Source organism: Xenopus laevis, chromosome 1L (assembly GCF_017654675.1).
Source record: "Xenopus laevis strain J_2021 chromosome 1L, Xenopus_laevis_v10.1, whole genome shotgun sequence".
NCBI lineage: Eukaryota > Metazoa > Chordata > Amphibia > Anura > Pipidae > Xenopus > Xenopus laevis.
In genome coordinates this window covers 80,836,152-80,856,486 of record NC_054371.1, presented here as the reverse complement: position 1 = coordinate 80,856,486, position 20,335 = coordinate 80,836,152, and the positions used below count along the sequence as shown (strand labels likewise).

The following is a 20,335-nucleotide window of genomic DNA, read 5'->3' as shown; positions in this document are numbered from 1 at the left end:
AACCAAAAGATGTATTAAAAAAGTATTTTTTACAGGTCATGGAACTCAAAGGTGACTTCTAATATCCTCAAATTTTGCAACAGGGTTACTTTATTTATTATAATGCGAAAGTTTCAGTGAGAGATGTGACAGTAATGACAGCAATCACTAAGCTCCGATTATAACCGATGACATCACTAAGCACCATTTATAAGGATATTATAAGTTACCATGGAGTTTCATGACCATATAAAAACACGTGGCCGAAGTCCGAATGTTTTTATATAGGTCATTGAACTCCGAGGTACTTTATTTATTATAATACACATGTTTCAGTGAGTCATGTGACAGAAATGACATCAGAACTCACCGTTTATAACTGATGACATCAGAACTCACCTTTTATAAGGATATAAATTACAGGATATTCATTGCTCTTGTATTATATAGTGAATGAAGTACCCCCTATCGTAAAATATTATAAGTCACTGAAGAGTTACATGACCATATAAAAGCACAGTCGAGTCATGGAACTCCGAGGTTACTTCTAATGTCCTCATATTTTCCAACTAGGGGTACTTTATTTATTATCATACACAAGTTTTAGTGACTCGTGACAAAAATTACATCACTACTCACTGTTTATAACTGATGACATCACTAGTCGCGGTAAGGATAACATTTACAAGATATTCATGGTGTGTATATATATATATATATATATATATATATATATATATATATATATATATATATATATATATACACACACCAAAAATACTGTACAACTCTAAAACCAAAATGAGATACAAATAACACTGGTGATTATATATTGCTTATTTTCCTTTCCATTGTATTGGACATCTTGTTTTTTTTAAACACGGGGCATGCCAGCTCACAGTCAAAGGGATTTCTGAGAAAAGCAGCTGAAGTACATTAGGCTGCCATAGTAGGCACGTTTCCTAGCTGGTGTGTAACACATCACAGGTGCAGGATTAGTACGGCGCTGCACTGTAGTGTGTTTTTAGTGAAAACTGCTGGTAGATATCTACTTTATCACGTCTCTTAACGTCAGGAAAACAGCACAGAAATCTGGAGACTATGCATGCTCAAGGAGTGTTGGATGAGGACCATATGTATTTTTCCATTTTATCACTTTAGCTTCTCAATTAGGAAGTATTTTCTCTAATGCTTTAGGCTTTGGATCCCAACATGTTTTAAATTGCCTAAAATGTTTAGTATGTCTTTCTTATCTGAAAGGAATACAGTTGTCAAGTTTAAAGAAAAAAGTGTTTTCTTATGCTTTCAAATAAAATGTAATGCTGTGGAATGTAGAGTAGTCCTGGAAAGAAATGGTTTTGGATAGTGTACTTTCAATTTCTTGTTGCAGCCTATACTACCACTCTGGCCAAAAACAGAAAACGTGCCAAATCAGGCTCATAACAGGTGTCTATGCAGGTCATGTCAATGTGGTCCTTGTCCAATGGGATTTTAAAACCTGCCCAATAGGTATCTCGCCATATTGCCAACTTGTTGAAAGGGGCTGAATCAGTGGCTTAAATCTGCCTATGTATGGGCAGCTCTACTGGTTGCCTTGGTGGCAGATAGCCTCCATCATTCTTACGCAGAGGAATACATTAGAATTATAACTAGTTCACTAAATCTGAGAGGTTCTTCTGAGAATTTTAATCTACTAATATTTTGCTATAGTTAGGGCTATTGCACAGCATGGTTCTGGGTGACCTGGTAAATTCATATCTCTACAGATAGGTGATAAAACAGTAGTGGGAGAATGGAATAAAAACATTTGGCCAGCTGCAGTAAACCATAGCAAAAATAAGATACTATATTTGCTTTTAAAATGTGACCAGCTACCTTCTCATTGCTTACTATAGGTACATTAGAAGCATGCACACAGTATCTTACTTAGAACATTTATTTGTGCATTTCCTCCATTGTAAAATTCACATTAATTAAAATTAGCTTTTAGCATACCACACCACAATGCAGTGTCTCCCCCTGGCCTGCCTACCTCATGTCAGCCACTACCTCCTGACACATTTCGCGCCATTGGGTGGTTCATAAGAGGACCTGCAGCACCTTGTATTATTACCTTCTAGGAATTTTTATTTTATTCAATAAGGAGCAATTCCAAGCATGTTGCTGTCCATGCAGCTATTAGTGACATACTAAATTGCTCACCTCTCCCTAATGAAGAAGTGAAAGAACAAACAGTTATTCAAGCATGAAAAGTTATAAAGAATGACAGTAATTAAATCAATATAAGGAACTTCATCAGTTAATTTAATTACCTTTAAAGTGTGTAGATGATGATCATCACCCGGTGCCAAATCCTTCAGTAAAATGTCATTTATTTATTTTTTTGGATTTTTAGCCTCCAGAAATGCTCAACATTTGTTCCCCTGCATAGATAATTTAAAGTGAATGTCACTGTTTTTGAGTGAGAAAACTTTGGTATCGCTCCCGTGTATGTAAGTCATATAACAAGCACCATATATATTGATAAATCATTATGAACCAATTCAGCAGTTCATTTATGTTTAAGCCAGTCTTGCTGCCAACCTTAGGGTGAAGTACAGGAATTCTCTGTAACAAATAATGATGAATTTGCTTGCTCAGACAAACCTATAGAGTATGCTTAACATAGAAGGAATAGGACAAAACAATTGAATATTTTTCCCATGAAAGGAGCAAAGTTCATATACCAATCATCCAAACAGAGCTTAACAAATGTAACATTGTTGTCAAACAGAAAAGCTTTTAGCTTAGGTGAGCATTTACTCAGTATCCTGTCAATCCCATTTGTGGCCAGAACTGATAGTTGCTGTCCCTCAAGTGCAATTAATTGCATTGTGAAGTCAAGGAGCCTTTGCTGCACTAAGGGAATCAGATGTATCCTATATTTTGGACAAGATAAAATATAGACAACAACAAACATAATTTCAGGTCTTTGTTATTTTTATTAAATAAAATTACTGCAGTAATGTTACAATATTTTCTATAGAATCTGAACCATATTTGTATATTACTACAGTCCAGTTTCCCCCTTTTATTTTTTTTTTAGGATGGAAAACACTTAACCGTTTCTAAACAATATGATTGCTGCATTTGTTTATAGAAATGTGGAAAGAGAATATAGAAGAAATAACAATATAATCGGCAATAGGACTGACAGTTGAGAGGCTACGAGTAAATTTAACTAGAGCCTACCTATGTAATGCAGAGGCCAAAATTGTCAACTTTTAAGAGGAAACCTACAAATATGTATTAATGTGTGGCTGCTGTAATATTATAATGCCCTATATCCTATCCTCATATTGAAACAATGATCACCTAATAAGGGCTGGACTATGGGAACAATTATTTATGCAGCTTTATCCTGAAGTTCTTGTTCATGTTATGTGACATGTTATACCCCCAGGTAAGCAATATAGTGGCACATATGAAGATTAATTCAACTGGTTTATTCCAAATATGAATTTGGAGCTTAATATGAATTCCTTTGCATTGTGTATTTTTAGCCTCACTTAATCATATAAGTAACATGGTGAGAGTTCACACCTTATCTACCGGAAAAGCTATTGCTTCAGTGTTGTCACACATGCTTGCTTCAGACCTCAGATGTGTCTGTAAAGGTCAGATTTCAAATGGGAGCTATAAAGAGGTTCTGATTGCACAGCTGCATGTTTTATCCAGTCAGGCTGTTTTTGCTTGTCTGGATCTGCAAACTTTTTCAGGTCATCACAATATCTACTCAACCTCTTTTGTTTCCTTGCTATGAATGGGCACACTCACTTCAAGAATGACTAGTAACGAGATATGTATTTATTTTTGAAACACTTTTGTCCAAAAGGCAAACTTCCTCTGTGTATTGCTGTGCCAGATAAGAATGTCAAAACAGACTGACTGCTGGACAATAGACTTCAAAAGCCATGTGTCACCTTAAAGGTCTAGGTGGACTTCTTGTCCTTCGAACTATACTAGGGGACTTGTAATTGTGTACTTATTTGTCGGTAACTGCAAGTAATTCCAAAACAGGTATTGTATTTGTGTACATTTGAGTCGAGGCCTCAGGCCTAGGGCGACAAGACCTAAGTAGACCCAAGCCTGAAATTTCGGCCTGCATAGGCAGTTGCTTCCAGATAGATGCCTTTTGATTTCATTTTCATAATGATTATGATATCATCATGCCATGGGCTGTAAAGTAGGTAGTCAGATCAGATTCTGTAGGTAGTAGTATGGCCTTTTCTCCTCCTCCTGTTTCACATTTGATAAAGTATTTCATAGTGAATGTTTTTGAGGCTTCAAGGCTAGATGACAATGCTTAGGATAAGGATTTAATTGCTGGTTTCCTGCTTAAAGTATACCAAGGCGTGTACATTATCATATATTATTGTATTTATTCACTCATAACTATTCAAAATGTTTTGGTATTTTTATTGGTGCCTGGCCTCGACTCAATATCAGAAAAAAACATATAAGAGATGCACACACCTGTGATGCAGGTGCTGATTCCATCGCTAGGAGTTTTAGATCAACAATATAAGCAATACTGGAGTGCAAGTTTCTTGAAGCTCAAACTTCATTGTTAGACTGCTCTCCATTACAATAGCTGAGGTTTTGGACTACATAACATCCCAACATATAATAAGCAATATATTTTTCTGGTCACTTTTGATAGCGAATGAACTTGGTTCATGTTATAGCAAAGAAAGCCAGCTCACTAATGATTCACTCAACATCTGCCGAGGCGTTGTATATGCAGAAACCCCAATGATGTCATAATCTGCTCCCCACACCGCAAGACCTTGGAAAGTTGCTTAATGAGAAAACAAAGAGGAAAACCATTGAGGCAAAACAACTGCCTATGAAATAGTGATGGGTCTGTAATAGTTGATTCTTAATTGCTATTCTCGACCTTCCTAATCATTTATTCTGGAGCTGCTCCATATCTGGAATTATAATGTTACCATATACTGACCCACAGAGTGGTATTCCAAGCTGCTGCAAAAGCAGTTGATTGTTCCATGTCATGACAAATTTATATTGAGGTTCCGTGTGAATGTAATTGGGTGAACTAGGTAGCTTTACCTTGATGGGAGCCGTATCATGCATTTAAAACCTCTCTGCTACCAAAAGCCAAGAAATATTATGGGCCATATAATATAAAATCAATGAAATTGAAACATATCTTTTTTGTGAATAATAGAAACTGAATATTAATAAAAAATGTTACCTTTTTCAGTGAGATACACTAAGGGATGATATCACACCCAGATAAGGGAGTACGCTCAAGCTGCCTAGCACAAGGTGAAAAACAGAATGCAAATCTTGCTAAAATAGAAATAATTACTACCCATTAAGGATGTGTGAAGTAGCAAGAATCGGGCCATTGCTTTCCCATATTGTCCCAAATAAAAAGGCAAATAGTAATATTTTATTATTATATGAATATATAGAATGTATTAATTTTACAAATTCAGAGCACTTGTCCATACAGCTTCTATAGAAGTGCAGTTCACAAAAGTTTTTTGTTTTTTTTTAAATACCAGTTCCCATCACCCTCAGTGAGGCCTTTGATCATAGAGTGTGATAGGAGCTAAAGGTTAAAAGCTTAAATTCCATGGATTCCACTCCTTCTCTGTCCAACACATTACATTTTCTTCTCACTGAACTAAAATGGCCATTCTGTGGTGTTATAAAATGTGAAAACAATCCCGCGTCAGACACGGTGATATTTGGAATTCATTTGAAAACCTAATATAATGCATTCTGTTGGAAATACTCACAACTGACCTATGACACATATCACCAAAACAGAGTACTGTTATGTCTGGTTCTGTGCTGCAGTGCAGATGGGGTGTAACTGTGTGGGATTTTCGGCAACTCTAATAAGAAATAGAGTTTGTGAATAGTGGGCGCTTTGCGAATAGAGAGATGGGTCTTTATTACATCGACTCTTTTTCCAATTGTCTCATTTCCGATATTTATGTTAGGCAGGCAACTGTGATTTATCACTTTTACCCTGAAAGACCAAAGTTTCAGTTGGAACATTGGAGAGCAATACACCCAAATCTGTACTGCCAGTTGAAAACAGAGACCTATGGTTTTTAGTCTCCATTACTACTAATGTTATTACTGTAGTTAACTTTGCCACCCCTTGAGCCAGATGTCTGAAAATCTATGACTGGAACATATTTAAAAGTTCATTCCCTATCCATGAATAACAATGTTGTATAGTCACAAAACCAGCTTTGTGACTGCTCACTGAAAGGAAACGTAGCAGAATATATGTTCCGTGGACCAAGAAGCATAGCATCTGTTAATGGTAATTTATACAGGCAGAATTTCAAAAGTATCACAATCAAGTGTTAATTCCATTTACAGGAAGGCAGAGACAAATACCAGTTATTATAGATAGACTTTCTATGTATGACAACATTTACTTTGGTGTAGCAACCAGCTGGAGGGAGTAAACCTGTATGGGAGAGCATGGGCTGAATAGGTATATTTTGCACAGTCTACTACTGTATGTGTACATGCATTATTTGATTTATACTACAGAACTGACATTATGAACGTTTTACTCAAAACCAAGACCAGCCCTTTATATTGGCATTCATTTGAAGCAGAATAGGTGGTTCTTTATGATGAGGGCAGTGAGGTTGTGGAATGCATTGCTGGATGATGTAATGGCTGATTCTATTAATGCCTTTAAGAATGGCTTTTGTGATCTTAGGATTTATAGTTAGTTTAGTATTGGGATGCACCGAATCCACAATTTTGGATTCGGCAAAACTCCTGAATCCTTTGGGAAAGATTCGGCCAAATACCGAACCAAATTGGAATTCTAATTTGCATATGCAAATTAGGGGTGGAAATGGGAAAACTGCTGTGAAAGGCAGAACCGAATCCTAGATTCGGTGCATCCCAAGTTTAGGTATTGGTATTGTTATATATAGTTTTTACATGTAAGTGTTTAGATCTGGTCTGTGTATAAGGAGACGGTTCTTAATGGATTTTCAATATACCACTTAATAACAAAATATGATTTCTGTGACTGTTTGCCAAATCTCTAAAAATATTATTTGTTTGAAGGTTGAAGACTCATCAAAATAGCCGATATACAATAAAAGATTATTGCCTGGTCTTTATTGAAATAACAGTAATAGCACCTATAAGGTTTCAGTGGAAGAAAAGCAACATTAAAGCTTATTGCAATGAGCTGTATAAAAATGCATGAAATAAAGCAACAGCCGTAATTACTGTGCTCTGTGGCCCATTTTACAGTTCAGATCTGCGACTGCTCAGCCATCCATCAATAAGCTAATTAATGCAATGTTAGAGCCTCTTAGTACGTTAGTAAGTATGAAATTCTAACACCACCTTGTTATTAGATACATTCTGGTTCCGTTTTATGTCTGCTATGATATAATCTAAAGGGTTATTCAATATTTGCTAGCACCTGTCAGGCTATCCCAAGCATGCCAACATTTGCATGTATATGAATGGTGGCTCTGCTTATTGAATCTTGTAAATTTCAAACCTTCAACGTTTCAAGTTTTTCTTCTCCATGATGTTTATAGAAGTCCAAAGTTTAGGAACTGTTTTCTTTTTAGAGTATATTTCAATGCACCTAGAGCCTGGCATCCTGCCCAGATATTTAGAATGTGTTTGATTCCTTTACAGCAAATCTGTTTGATAGCATGCTGCTGAGGAGTTCTGCAAAGCTGAATGTGGACAGCAGGAAGGAAGACACAGAAAGCACAGCTCCTGCTCCACCACCGAAGATGCTGTCGTGTTACTGCCACCACCATTGTCCAGAAGACTCTTTCAATAACACCTGCTGGTTGGTGCATGCTACCTACATTTATAATTGTCATTCCAATATGGGTTAATTGTTTGCTCCTAAGCTGTAGTACTGCAAGATTTTCTATCTACCATGCTCCACTTTTAATAATCTTTTTGCAGTTTCTTAATGTTGGCCATGTCTTTGCTGGAAGCTTTTGTCAATGACATGGTCCTGAGATATCTCGCTGTTTCTTCTGCATGTCAAATTCAGTCTTTTTCGTAGAAGTTTTTAGAGTAGTGCTTTTTAAGTAGTGTTTGTGGCCATCACAAACAATATCCTAAAGCTACAGTAACTAATCATATACTTGCCTAACTATTGCATTTGTTCTACCGGTGCACTAGAGTTGTCAATAATAAATGCTAGAAAACATCTCCAATTAAGACTTTATAAATATTGCATTTAATCTATTGAATGTGTAGAAATCTCAGACACTGTAGTAGCTAGATCCATGGAACCGGTCAGCCACCTTCCTGTTAAAGGGACGTTAAAGTTTCTTAAAGGGATACTGTCATGAGAAAAAAATTTTTTCAAAATGAATCAGTAAATAGTGCTGCTCCAGCAGAATTCTTCCCTGAAATCCATTTCTCAAAAGAGCAAACAGATTTTTTTATATTCAATTTTGAAATCTGACATGGGGCTAGACATATTGTCAATTTCCCAGCTGCCCCAAGTCATGTGACTTGTGCTCTGATAAACTTCAATCACTCTTTACTGCTGTACTGCAAGTTGGAGTGATATCATCCCCTCCCTTTTTCCCCCCAGCAGCCAAACAAAAGAACGGTGGGAAGGTAACCAAATAGCAGCTCCCTAACACATGATAACAGCTGCCTGGTAGATCTAAGAACAGCACTCAATAGTAAAAACCCATGTCCCACTGAGACACATTCAGTTACAGTACATTGAGAAGGAAAAACAGCAGCCTGCCAGTAAGCATTTCTCTCCTAAAGTGCAGGCACAAGTCACATGACTGGGGGCAGCTGGGAAATTGACAAAATGTCTAGCCCCATGTCAGATTTCAAAATTGAATATAAAATAATCTGTTTGCTCTTTTGAGAAATGGATTTAAGTGCAGAATTCTGCTGGAGTAGCACTATTAACTGATGCGTCTTGAAAAAAAACATGTTTTCCGATGATAGGATCCCTTTAAATGCTATGATGATTTTTATTGTAGCTCAGACCAAACTGATTTAAAATGTGCAATCATTATTTTTTCTTTATAGTTTTAATTGCAGGAGGGTTGGGCCATATTTTATACTGACAGGAGTGGGAGCCAATGGTAAATAAAGTCTGCTTTCAACAGAAAAGTAATCGTAATTGTTACACTTTAGTCATCCCATAAGGACTTTATCCCAACATCACAATTTAAGGATAATACACTGAATCAATGATGTATATAAAACAAAAACAATTTGCTAGTTGAAAAGGTTTGACAGCAGTTTGAAAGTGATGGCACATGGCAATGCACATGCACCCAAAGTCTCCCCTGCCATCTCCCATTGACCTAAATGGGAAACGCCTGTATGTCCTGCAATTCAAGAAAATATTTTCTTTTCACATTGCATATCAGAAATCTATCAACTGGTTGAATTGAACTACTTTTCTGATTACAATACCCTTACAAATGTAGAGCTACTCTGGGATACCAGCCAAGCCAGGATTTAGCTTGTCTGAAGTGTTCTGTGCCATGTCCAGAAGTGCCCTAATACCAAGCAGAACATTTCCCTGGTGTTTTATAGGGTGTTAACATCATTATTAATGGAGAAAACTTGAAAGATTGTTTCAAATAGGATTATTATGGCATAAAAAATAAAGTGAGAGGGAAAAAATGTTAATTTTGTTCGGGTGGAAATAGTAGGCCAAGCATTTGTCTGTGTGCAGTATGTCTGTCTCTGCTCTCAGTATGGAACTAGTCACTCAGTGCTGAAACGCACTATTTGCACTTGCCATACACAATCCATGCTCTTGTTTTATGTACCCTGACCAAGTTTGACTTTGAAACGAAATGTAGGTAATGAGGCATTACTCGTGTAGAACAGGGCAGCCCACATACAGCTTCTGGCTTTACCATATAGAATGTATTATATTACTTAGCTTTGCATTTATTTTATCTGTCAGCAGAAAACATTCAGAAATATCTAGCCATGTCATGAAAGATATTAAAAGCACCAATATAAACGCGTAACATTTTACAACGTTTTCTTTGGAACTTGTGTGATTTTTTTTTGTAACATATATTTTATTTTTCATCAAAGGAAAGATAAAGCATTAACATGTTTGATATTGTCGTTACATATGGATCTTAAGGAGCAATATGAGATCTCAGTTACACATTAATATCCAATGCTTATGCTCATAATCCATGTTATACATGTTAGTCTGTATATATAACAGTTGGCATTAAAACATTTATATTATATCAAACATTAAGTGAAAGAAGGAAAAAAGGACAGAGAGAAACTTGGGGTTGGGACCAGTAGGGGAGGGGGTCCTAGTTCGCTGGATGTAATTTTTACTACTAAACCGTCTGTGATCAAAGTTCACGGCTGGGTTGAGTTCGAGAGTAGTTCCCATGGAGACCAGATCTTGAGATATAAGGGAATTTTATTTTGCATTCTTGCCAAATTGTATTCATATTGTTTGATACCACTCGGAAAACAAAGTGTTCCGAGTGCCTGCCCCCAGGCGAATCTCTCCGAATCTGCCCGTGTGGCCAGACCGTGAATAAGATTTGCTTTATTGACACCTTTAGAGGCCGCTTTAGAAACATCTTATCCATTATTCCCTAGGTCTCCTTAACCATCTGGAAACAAAAGTTTTGATTTTTTAAAAAGATTTTCCTAAAAAAAATTATGGTTGTGTTGTTGGCAGTAATGCATCCTGAGTGTAAGGGAGTGACCAAGATGTTCACATTTGGAATGTATAGCAACTTTTATGGTCTTTTGATAACCAAGTAACATTCTTTACCTTAGTTGTTTAAACATAAAGTTGTCCATGTTGTTATACAAATCATATAAAATGGTATATACAGTAGATGCAGAAGATCACTTAAAAGTCGTGGACTGGTACTTTTTGGCTGTGGAATAAAGAGTGAATATGCATGAAATGAGCTTTAAACATAAAGAAGAACTGAGAACACTGAAAAGAATGTATACACTGCCACTAACATGATCACATTACTTTAAGTCAAGCTATTATTAGCCTCATCAATTATTTCTAAAGTGTCTTCATATTTTGCTGTTCTGTATAGTTAAAGTATTAATTACAAATGATATGCAGATAACGACTCACAGGAAAGGCTTTTGGAAAGCTTACATCTGTACTGTGTGCTATAATAACCTTTTTTTCCAGTTTGCTAGATTACAGTACTGTGTGTATATACAATAGAAATGTTGGCTTCCAAAGTAAAAAAAAAATATCCCAAATTATAAGCCCTAATAGAAAATAACTCATCATGGTTTTCAAATAAATGAGATGTATATATATATATATATATATATATTATTCTCATTTTTTCTACAAATTAAAATTTAATTACATGTCATTACTACTCATAATGTGTCCTTTACCTAATTAGTAAGAGAATTGTTGTTTGTTTCATAGACTGCTTAGTTCTCCTGATAAATTATAGATCAGCTTATTGCCTTCATCACTTAAATATCCAAAAAAACTAAAACTTCAAGGTCAAAGTAACAGTTTCTCTACGGTTTTCTTTGCGGTCTCTTTGCTGCTGTCAGCATTGCAACCAACCTCCTTCCCATACATAATTCTTTGAAATAAGACAAATATCCATGAAGCCTGATATGGAAGAAAGTTTTATAGAGATTAACAAAAAGCCTATCTCTATTGATTGTTTTACAACATAGAGGGCTTTAAATAGTTTGGCTCCTAGCAGACTTGTATTGCTTTAGTAGCAACGCCATACTTTGGCTAGGTACTTTACATATGGCTGATCCTACTTTCTATTATATTCTACACCTTGTTTACTTGTCAGTATGAAATCTTTTGAGGGAACTAATGTGTTGAATTCATTTTAAAACCGGTTAAGGTAAAAAAACTCAACATCCATCTGGTGATCTGAGGAGAGAAACACTCACTTAGCATATTTTAGTAAAAAATTGGAGCTTAAATGGATATTTTGCATAGATAAGCAGGTACAGGGACAAACAACACTGTGGGGCAAATTCACTAAAGGGCAAATTGTCGCCATCGACTGCTGCGCACACTTCGCCAGGCGCAAATTCGTTACCACTACGCTAATTCACTAAAATGTGAGATTGCGTCCTGGGCGTCTAACGCTGGCAACTTTTTGCTAGCGATACTTCTAGTATCTTAGTAATCTTATTTGTAGTATCTAGTAATCTTACACTTTGTCAATTTGAAATGGGGAGGCGCATAAAAATCATATACATGTCTTTTTAGAGCTATTGGTTTAAATGCCCTAGGAGCCCACCTTAAAATATATTATATATATAAGCTTTGTTTCAGCAGTTTGCCTAGTCTGTGGTGGCAAAGAAACTGGCAAAAGAGGTAACTTTTACAGTAAAAATCAGCAATTTAGTGAATTTGTGGGGCAACGACCAAGTCGCCAATATCGACGGTCTCTTTCGTTAGCGAATTGTCGTCTGCTCCTGTGAATTAGCGATGTCCCTGCGGATGGGATTTCTGGCGAAAAGTTGCTAGCGTTAGCCATTTTGCCCTTTAGTAAATCTGCCCCTCTGTCTCCATCCTTTCCAGCATAGTTTATATTTTGTGGAAGCCATTGTGCATCCCACTCTGATTGGTTGCATGTATTCCCAATACTAGAAGCTATTTAAGCTTTAGGAAATTTAGCAGTTTTTCATGCAAGGCCCAGATGTTGGCTCTCATCCAGATTATGGTGCAGAGTGGGGAGAGAAAAATAAACGCTAACTATATTTTTGGAAATGTTCTGTTATTATTGTTTAGTTTTATAGTGGATCACAAAAGCCACTTGACTGTAGGTACAAATCACTCCTATGTAATCTCGGAACAGACTCATTTCTAGGAATCAGATCTCATTTCAAAATACAGTTGAGTGATTTAACAGGGTACCTACTGTTATTCTTACAGGGAGCTGTTAGTTTATAGTGTGGTGTCACTGAGTGATGAATCCATCTTGACCATTTTCACAGAGCTGACAGAACAACTGAGCCAACAAGTTAACTAATACAACCCCATCTCTTAATACAGTTTCTGGCCTTGATTCACTGTATAATTATTTCCACATGTTAAGCCATAGAAAATTCCATGCAATTCTTTTTAGCAAAACTTCTCGTATTTGCATAATCACTTTATAGATGTTTGTGCAGCACGCTCTATACAGTATCCTGTGTGAAACAACAATAAAAAGGATTAGTGAATCAAACCTCTTGTTTTAGCTTGTTATCGTGCAAAAGCATTAATGGAAGATTGATGACACAACATTACTTTGGTTTACATGAAGGAGGAACAAAATCACAAACAAAGAAGGGTTAGCTCATTTTACAGGATTTGAGACCACACATCTGTGTATGTGAGTTTTTAACAACCAGCTTGAAGTTCTTTGCCAATAAGGCAATGGCACTGGAAGGCATTTAGAGGAGACACGTGCAGCTTTAATTCTAGCTTGCACCAAGGGTAGCATTATATTGCTTAATGCATCTTTAGGATGATTATATAATGTTGAACAATATGTTTCCACATGGTGTGTGTTTTACAGTGTATAATTTATTGTATAAATACTTTTGGATTTTCCCTCTCGGACCATGTAACACTTTTAGGGACCTTTCACGGAAGCATTTTGCATTTTAAGTAGGTATTGATAATCATAAGGTAATAATTGTGCTCCCTTTTTTGCCTTCATAAGGTATATGATTTTTTTTTCATCCAGTTATTTTCACATTTTAAACCAATTGGACTTTTTCCAGTTGCCTTTTATTTTTTATAAGACCCAGTTTTAAAGGTTTATTTTCCACCCTTTCTGGCAGGCCCGGACTGGCAATCTGTGGGTTCTGGCAAATGCCAGAGGGGCTGCTATAAGGTGCCATAGAAAGTCAGTATTTAGTGGGTTGGTGGGGGCTGTTCTGGTCTCTGGGTGGACTGATTAGGCCTCTGTGTATCTGAAATGCCAGGGCCTATTTTCACTCTCAGTCCAGACCTGCTCTCTGGTTTCTATTGCATCTTAGTGAGGGGGGGGGGTTGCCAACTCTCTAAACCATAAAATTCTATATATATTAGTTGATACATTTCCTAACTACTGAGCATGCTTTCTGACCATTACTAAAATCAACAAAAAGTAACGCGATTTCCCTCCCCTCTCCTAATTTGCATATGCAAATTAGGGGAGGGGAGGGGAGGGAAATCACGTTACTTTTTGTCACAAAACAAGTAAGTAAAAAATTTTTTTCCCCTTTCCACCTTTCGGCCGGATCTTTCACAAAGGATTCGGGGGTTCGGCCAAATCCAAAATAGTGGATTCGGTGCATCCCTACCAAGAAACAAATAGACTTGAGAAACTCCATGGTTTATTATATCTTGTACACTGAGAAATACTGAGAAACATCTTTGACTTTTCATAAATCTTTAATTTTCAGTATTCAGCCAAACAAATGCAGTCCGTTTTTAATTTTAGTAAATGGTAAATGTTCTCTATTAAAATAATTTTAATTCTACATATGTATCTGACAGGACTGATGGCTATTGCTTTACAATTGTCGAAGAAGATGAATCTGGCCTTCCTGTGGTCACTTCTGGCTGTTTGGGATTAGAGGGATCTGACTTCCAATGTAGGGTAAGTAAATGCCAACAGACAAAGCCACTGTGTTTAATGCGACAATGTTCTTTCTAAAAACTGTTCTAGTGGACAGGGTCTGTACACCTGTTTCTAATAATTTGGTAATCAGATACTCACACTAACATGGTAGCCTTTCACTCTCTTTTATTGGTAAGAAGATACAGTTCATTTTGGTAATTCAGGATAAATCCCTCTTTCCGTAACATCTCTGTGTGTAGTGTAAGTGTTTAAATGACAAAGAGGCATCCTGTTGCACAGCTGCACATAGTGTACGTGATTGAATAGCTTAAGTACAATGAGAGGATCTGGGAACTTGGTTTAAACCCTATTCTGCTGAAAATACAAGTAACATGGTTCTGGTTCTATAAGTATAAAAGAAGTTAATCATTGCAGGAGATAATACGGACATCTGTGTTCATGACATGCTTTGGAATGTAGTCATGTAGGACTTCCAATTCATATTTCATAATAAGAATCATATGCACTTTTGACCTTATTTGGATTTCAGCACAATTATTAATTCCGTGCATGATAGCTATGGTAGAATTGTTCCCTTTGTGTTATTTCCCACACCCCATGCTGGATCATCCCTTTATATTCCAGCTGGCTTTTATTATGATGTGTTTGTCCATGTGTGGTCATGGGAGGAATTTTGCAGCTACTAGGCTCCTATTCAGTTGCTGCTCATGTCTTTTCAAAAAATAATAGTCACATGACGTGGCAGTGGTTTGAGACTAAAAGATATAAAGAAAGGCTATAAATTAATACACTGTCTGGTTAGCGTGTCAGCTTCACAGGCAGTACCATTTATAGATAAATATATGATAGTCTAAATGAACATATGAAATACAGTTGTGAATTAAGCATAGCATGGTTTAAAAATAAATTCTGTTGCCATTAGTCAAAGTTTTCATTGGATATTTTACATTTTACATATATTCATCCTCATAGCAGCATCACTATCATTCCTACCAACTCATGAAAGTTGTTTTTATTGCAGGATACACCAATACCTCATCAGAGGAGATCCATTGAATGTTGCACAGATGAAGACTTTTGTAATAGAGATCTCCATCCCACATTACCGCCTCTTAAAAAAACAGGTAAGCTGAGACCTGTTAGGGTCCCCAGGCATTACTAAAAGTTATCCCAAACCTGGCATTAAAAGAGTGACCAAGCAGCAAGACTTTGACATCCCTATTGCAGTAATGATAAGTTTTTCTTTTTGTTTGCCTTTTTACTGGAGGCACCAACTGAATAATAGTAAGACAGTCTAAGGGCAGAGATGAACTTCGTTTTCCGAAGTCGCCCAAAGATGCCTCATGAGAAAACTTCATACGACTTCGGAAAACGAAGCGAACTGAGTGCCACCCCGCCGGCGATTTATATTCTAGCCGGCGGGGAGATCAGTCGCACAAACACGAATTTGTCCCCGGGTGACTTAATCCCCCCGAATCTCCATGTCTGTCTCTGCCCTAATGGTTTTGCTCTTATTTATGTAGAGGCAGTAAGTATGCAATGGTCAGTAGCCAATCAAAAGCTCAACTTAGCAGCAAGAAAATAGGGGGGGGGTCAGTTTCAGAGCTAGCAGTGATAAAATAAGTTAGTTCCATAAATTAGCTTTGGTGGAACCTTGTGGATTGTTTTATTAACAGCTGAATTAGGTTTATTAGGTCTAGTCTCCAGACCCTCAAACACAAATATACACACAAACACAAATTTACAATATATATACATATAGAGGTGGTTTTGTATATTCTTTACTTACCTTCTAAGTAGAAACATTGATAATCTTAAAATTGCTGGAGGAAGTGAATGTAAATAGAGAAAAACACAAACAGTCTCACGGTTTGTATTTTGTGATGCAAGAGAACACCTGAAAGTATTTTCCAAATGAAAATGAGGGACATACCTCAAAGGGGGTGACGGGGTCAGTTACTTCCCCCAGCTGTAGGTCAGATCGAATTAACCTTTACTTTAAAGTCACTATTATAAGTGAATAAATTAGTAGTATCTTAATTAGAAGTGTTTTTCCTTAATGGGGAAAATATTTTTTATCTCTAGATTTTTATAAAGATTACATAAATCTTAAATTTAGTAAATAAAGTAAATAAACCCCTGTCTTTTTCCCCTTTCTTAAAGATATTAGGACTCATTTTAAAAAAGGGGTCAAGCATATTAAAGTGCAAGTAAAATTAAAAATATTGTCTTTAGGATTTTTCATAACATATAATGCCTGAATCTAGTGCATAACTTCACTCTCCTGAGCCCCCTTCCACATCATGTTAATACGACTCCCTACTTTCTGCTCCCATGAGTGAATGGGTTTGACTGCATGATTGGAGGGTTTTTGGGGGATGGGATTCTTTGCAAAAATATTATATAGATATTCAGTCCTTAACCACACCTGTGCATTCTGTAGCTATGAAGCATTTCCAGAAATTCCAACAAATTGAATCCGAATAATTAGGGGGGGGGGGATAGATTCACTGCTGTATAAAGACATTGTAAGTGGCAATGGTGGTGCCATGATGTCTGGCTCGCAGACCAACTAGATTCTAAATGATACAAGAATTGTCTGGAGAAATATTTTATATACGTGGGCTCAGTTATCTACAGTGTATGTTTATTTGCCATTTATTAAAGCACTGTGAAAGTTTCATTGTGTGTTTAGACATCTAACCATTCTGGATTCCATGCTGTAAATTTTAACTCTTAAATGCCCAGCCATTTTATATTTTATTGTCCTTGGCAAGACAGAGGCGACAAACACGTTAGCAATAAACAAAAGAACAGCTGGAAGGGACAGAAAAACCAATCATTATGTAAAATGGGAGGTAGAAGGGAAGAGGAGGGTAGTCTAAAAAGTCATGCAAGTGATAAATTACATTGAAGCTGTTTTGTATACTTATGTAAATTAAATGAACCCATGATTTCTTTACTATAGCTTTATCATCACTTCAACACAACACTTACTGCTTACATATTAAACCTACTAACACTGTCAAGGAGAATATTACCTTGTTGATATAAAATACATTATCTTATTATCATGATTCTTTTACACTATATTAGGGGATTGTAAAACTGCAATAGGTCTGTGATAACAATGATTGTGTCCAGCCTGCCTTAGAACAAATTTGGCTTAGAGAACATACAGGCATATGGCACATTTTGCCCGTTGCGTTCCTTTCTTGGATCTGAGTCAGTTTTGAAAAAAGTGTTTTTCTTTAAATTAAGAGATCTTTCTTTGTTTGCATCACAGTCTTCTTTCTTGAATATTTACTGTAAATATTTCTACATGCAGCATGGGAAATAGTTATTCAGAACTAAATGTAGGCACGATTTAATTTAAATGCCCCAGTTACCATTATCCAGTTAAGAGCTAAAACCCTGACTTTGTTTAGCTGCATTTTCTATGTACCTGATTTAATCTGACATCTTAAACGGTTACAAACCACACATTTTAGAGTGAAGTGAGCACCATTAGAAAATGCTAAATAGTTAATAATCCATGAAATGGAGATTGCAGCCTCATTCTATCACAAAGAAAACCAAACTCCCCAGCGGCTTCTTTATTTCTTCTCCTGCGCGCTTAGATCCACAGCAAAGGTTAAAAACTGCTGCTGGAGTAAGCACTGACTGATGAGCCTTAGTATCGCCCTGAAATACATTGTCAGTGCTTATCTCTCAAAGGCCTTCAGGTATGTCTAACACATTACATGGAATAAGACCAGCATGCAACGAAATATAAAGGACATCCAGTGTAAAAGTAGTAGAATGACCATATCACTGTGTGCAAACAGAAAAAGAGTAAGCAGAAAAAAGTTAGTATTAAAAAAAAATAGAAAGGGAAAGGGGGACAGGAAATCATTTCTTTACAAAGAGTAAGCCAATCGTACCTTAGGGAAGTCCCTGTCTCATTACCCTGGTAATTTTGAAATATAATAGCACTACTGCAGGATGAGTCGATAAAGCTGGAGTTCTCATTTTTCTGTGTTCAGCAGCAGCATGAATGTACAGCGTCTTTTAAAGGAAATTGTTGTGCCTGCTAATCTCTTTCAAGATGGAGCCAAGTCATAGTGTATGTTTGTATGATCAGTTTTGTTATTAAGCACATAATAGCTCTTTTCTACGGGTGCAGGGATAGGGGAAAGCTTGTTACCATGAGATCGGGAACGTGGGTGAAGTATTTCTTACAAATCTTTCACTGTTCAGCCCTGTTTTACTGAGAGCAAGGAGAGCACTGCCAAATGGATAACTTGCTGTTAGAAAAAGAAAAGGCATATAAATTTCTGACTTGGAAATGGTGCGCAGATATCACTAGTTGACTTAATGAGCTCTTAATCGTATTACTTATGTGCCACTTTATGACTAGGCCTGACAGAAACTCCATTACTAATCCTATAAACAAAGCCGTGCATGGACATTGAAAATACAAGGACCATTTTTGCTAAATTTACAGTATCTTACTAATATTTTAAAATGATTAATTATACTAAAAACATAAAAATATGAATGTGCTTAACAAATGGTGAAGGTTTTATAGGCATGGATTGAATTAGCACTTGCCTTCCCATTAAAATAATACGATTTGGTACCTGCACTTAATCTCCTCCAGGTGACAAAATGTCGAAAGTACTTCATCCTTACAATTGGTATCAGTGTGAATTGAAGCCAGTAAAACATTTCAGTCATGTAAATGCAGAAGTTGACATTTTTTTACTGTTGGTGATACCAGGGAAAAGGTATTATCAGATGATTTGTCACCTGGGTGGAAGGATATTAAGTGCACACAATAAAATGTACTGTGTGCCACTGTGTTGTCAATTCCAATCACTCCTGACAATGATACAAATTGTCTCCAGCCAGATCAGAGTGCCCTAACTGTTTTTGGACATTATCACAGAACCCAATAGGCTACCAGATCAGTGAATAAACATTGGTATTGATTAATCTTTGTTATAATTCCATTAAAAATCCTAAAAACAAGCTGCTTAGCCACAAATAGAATAATTGAAACTAATGCCACAAATTACCTCCGCTTAATTGTGGAAGACTGTCTTCTTAAAATTTAAATAGCATTTAATACGTCCCAAGTATTATAACTAGGGATGCACCGAATCCACTATTTTGGATTCGGCCGAACCCCCGAAACGGCTGAATACCGAATCCGAATTTGCATATGCAAATTAGGGGTGGAAAGGGGAAAACATTTTTTTACTTCCTTGTTTTGTGTTAAAAGTCACGTGATTTCCCTCCCGCCCCTAATTTGCATATGAAAATTAGGATTCGGTTCTGCCGGGCAGAAGGATTCGTCCGAATACGAATCCTGCTGAAAAAGCCCGAATACCGAACCGAATCCTGGATTCGATGCATCCCTAATTATAACTATAGCACATGATGTGATTATGGTAGTTTAAGTCCTTTAAATAGTGTAGTATTAGGGTTCTTTAAACCGTAAGTGTTCACCCTTTGATTTATTAAGAACTAGAGCGAAAGACCCAATAAATTAGCTTTAAGAAAAACATTTTCACAATTCCAAAAACAAAAGGAGACAGGAAAGTGAGAAATGGTATGAGAAATTTGGGGGAAACTGATAATGCACCCATTTAGGCCACCTACCCCACTCCAAAAATGGAATCGAATCATAATAGGCTCCTATACTGGCCCATCAGAAAAGGACCACTTCA

The 20,335-nt window shown here is 36.6% G+C and overlaps 1 protein-coding gene across 5 annotated transcripts in view; it reads left to right on the top strand.

Annotated features, from left to right (window-relative positions):
• Positions 1 to 20,335, top strand: part of bmpr1b.L (bone morphogenetic protein receptor type 1B L homeolog) — a 257,272-nt gene that overhangs the window by 216,456 nt on the left and 20,481 nt on the right. For all 5 annotated transcript variants that reach the window (XM_041590759.1, XM_018252111.2, XM_018252118.2 and 2 more), the window contains 3 exons: positions 7,690 to 7,849; positions 14,537 to 14,639; positions 15,643 to 15,745. In XM_041590759.1, the coding sequence (XP_041446693.1) occupies positions 7,690 to 7,849; positions 14,537 to 14,639; positions 15,643 to 15,745 (366 nt within the window). The remainder of the gene's footprint in view (positions 1 to 7,689; positions 7,850 to 14,536; positions 14,640 to 15,642; positions 15,746 to 20,335) is intronic.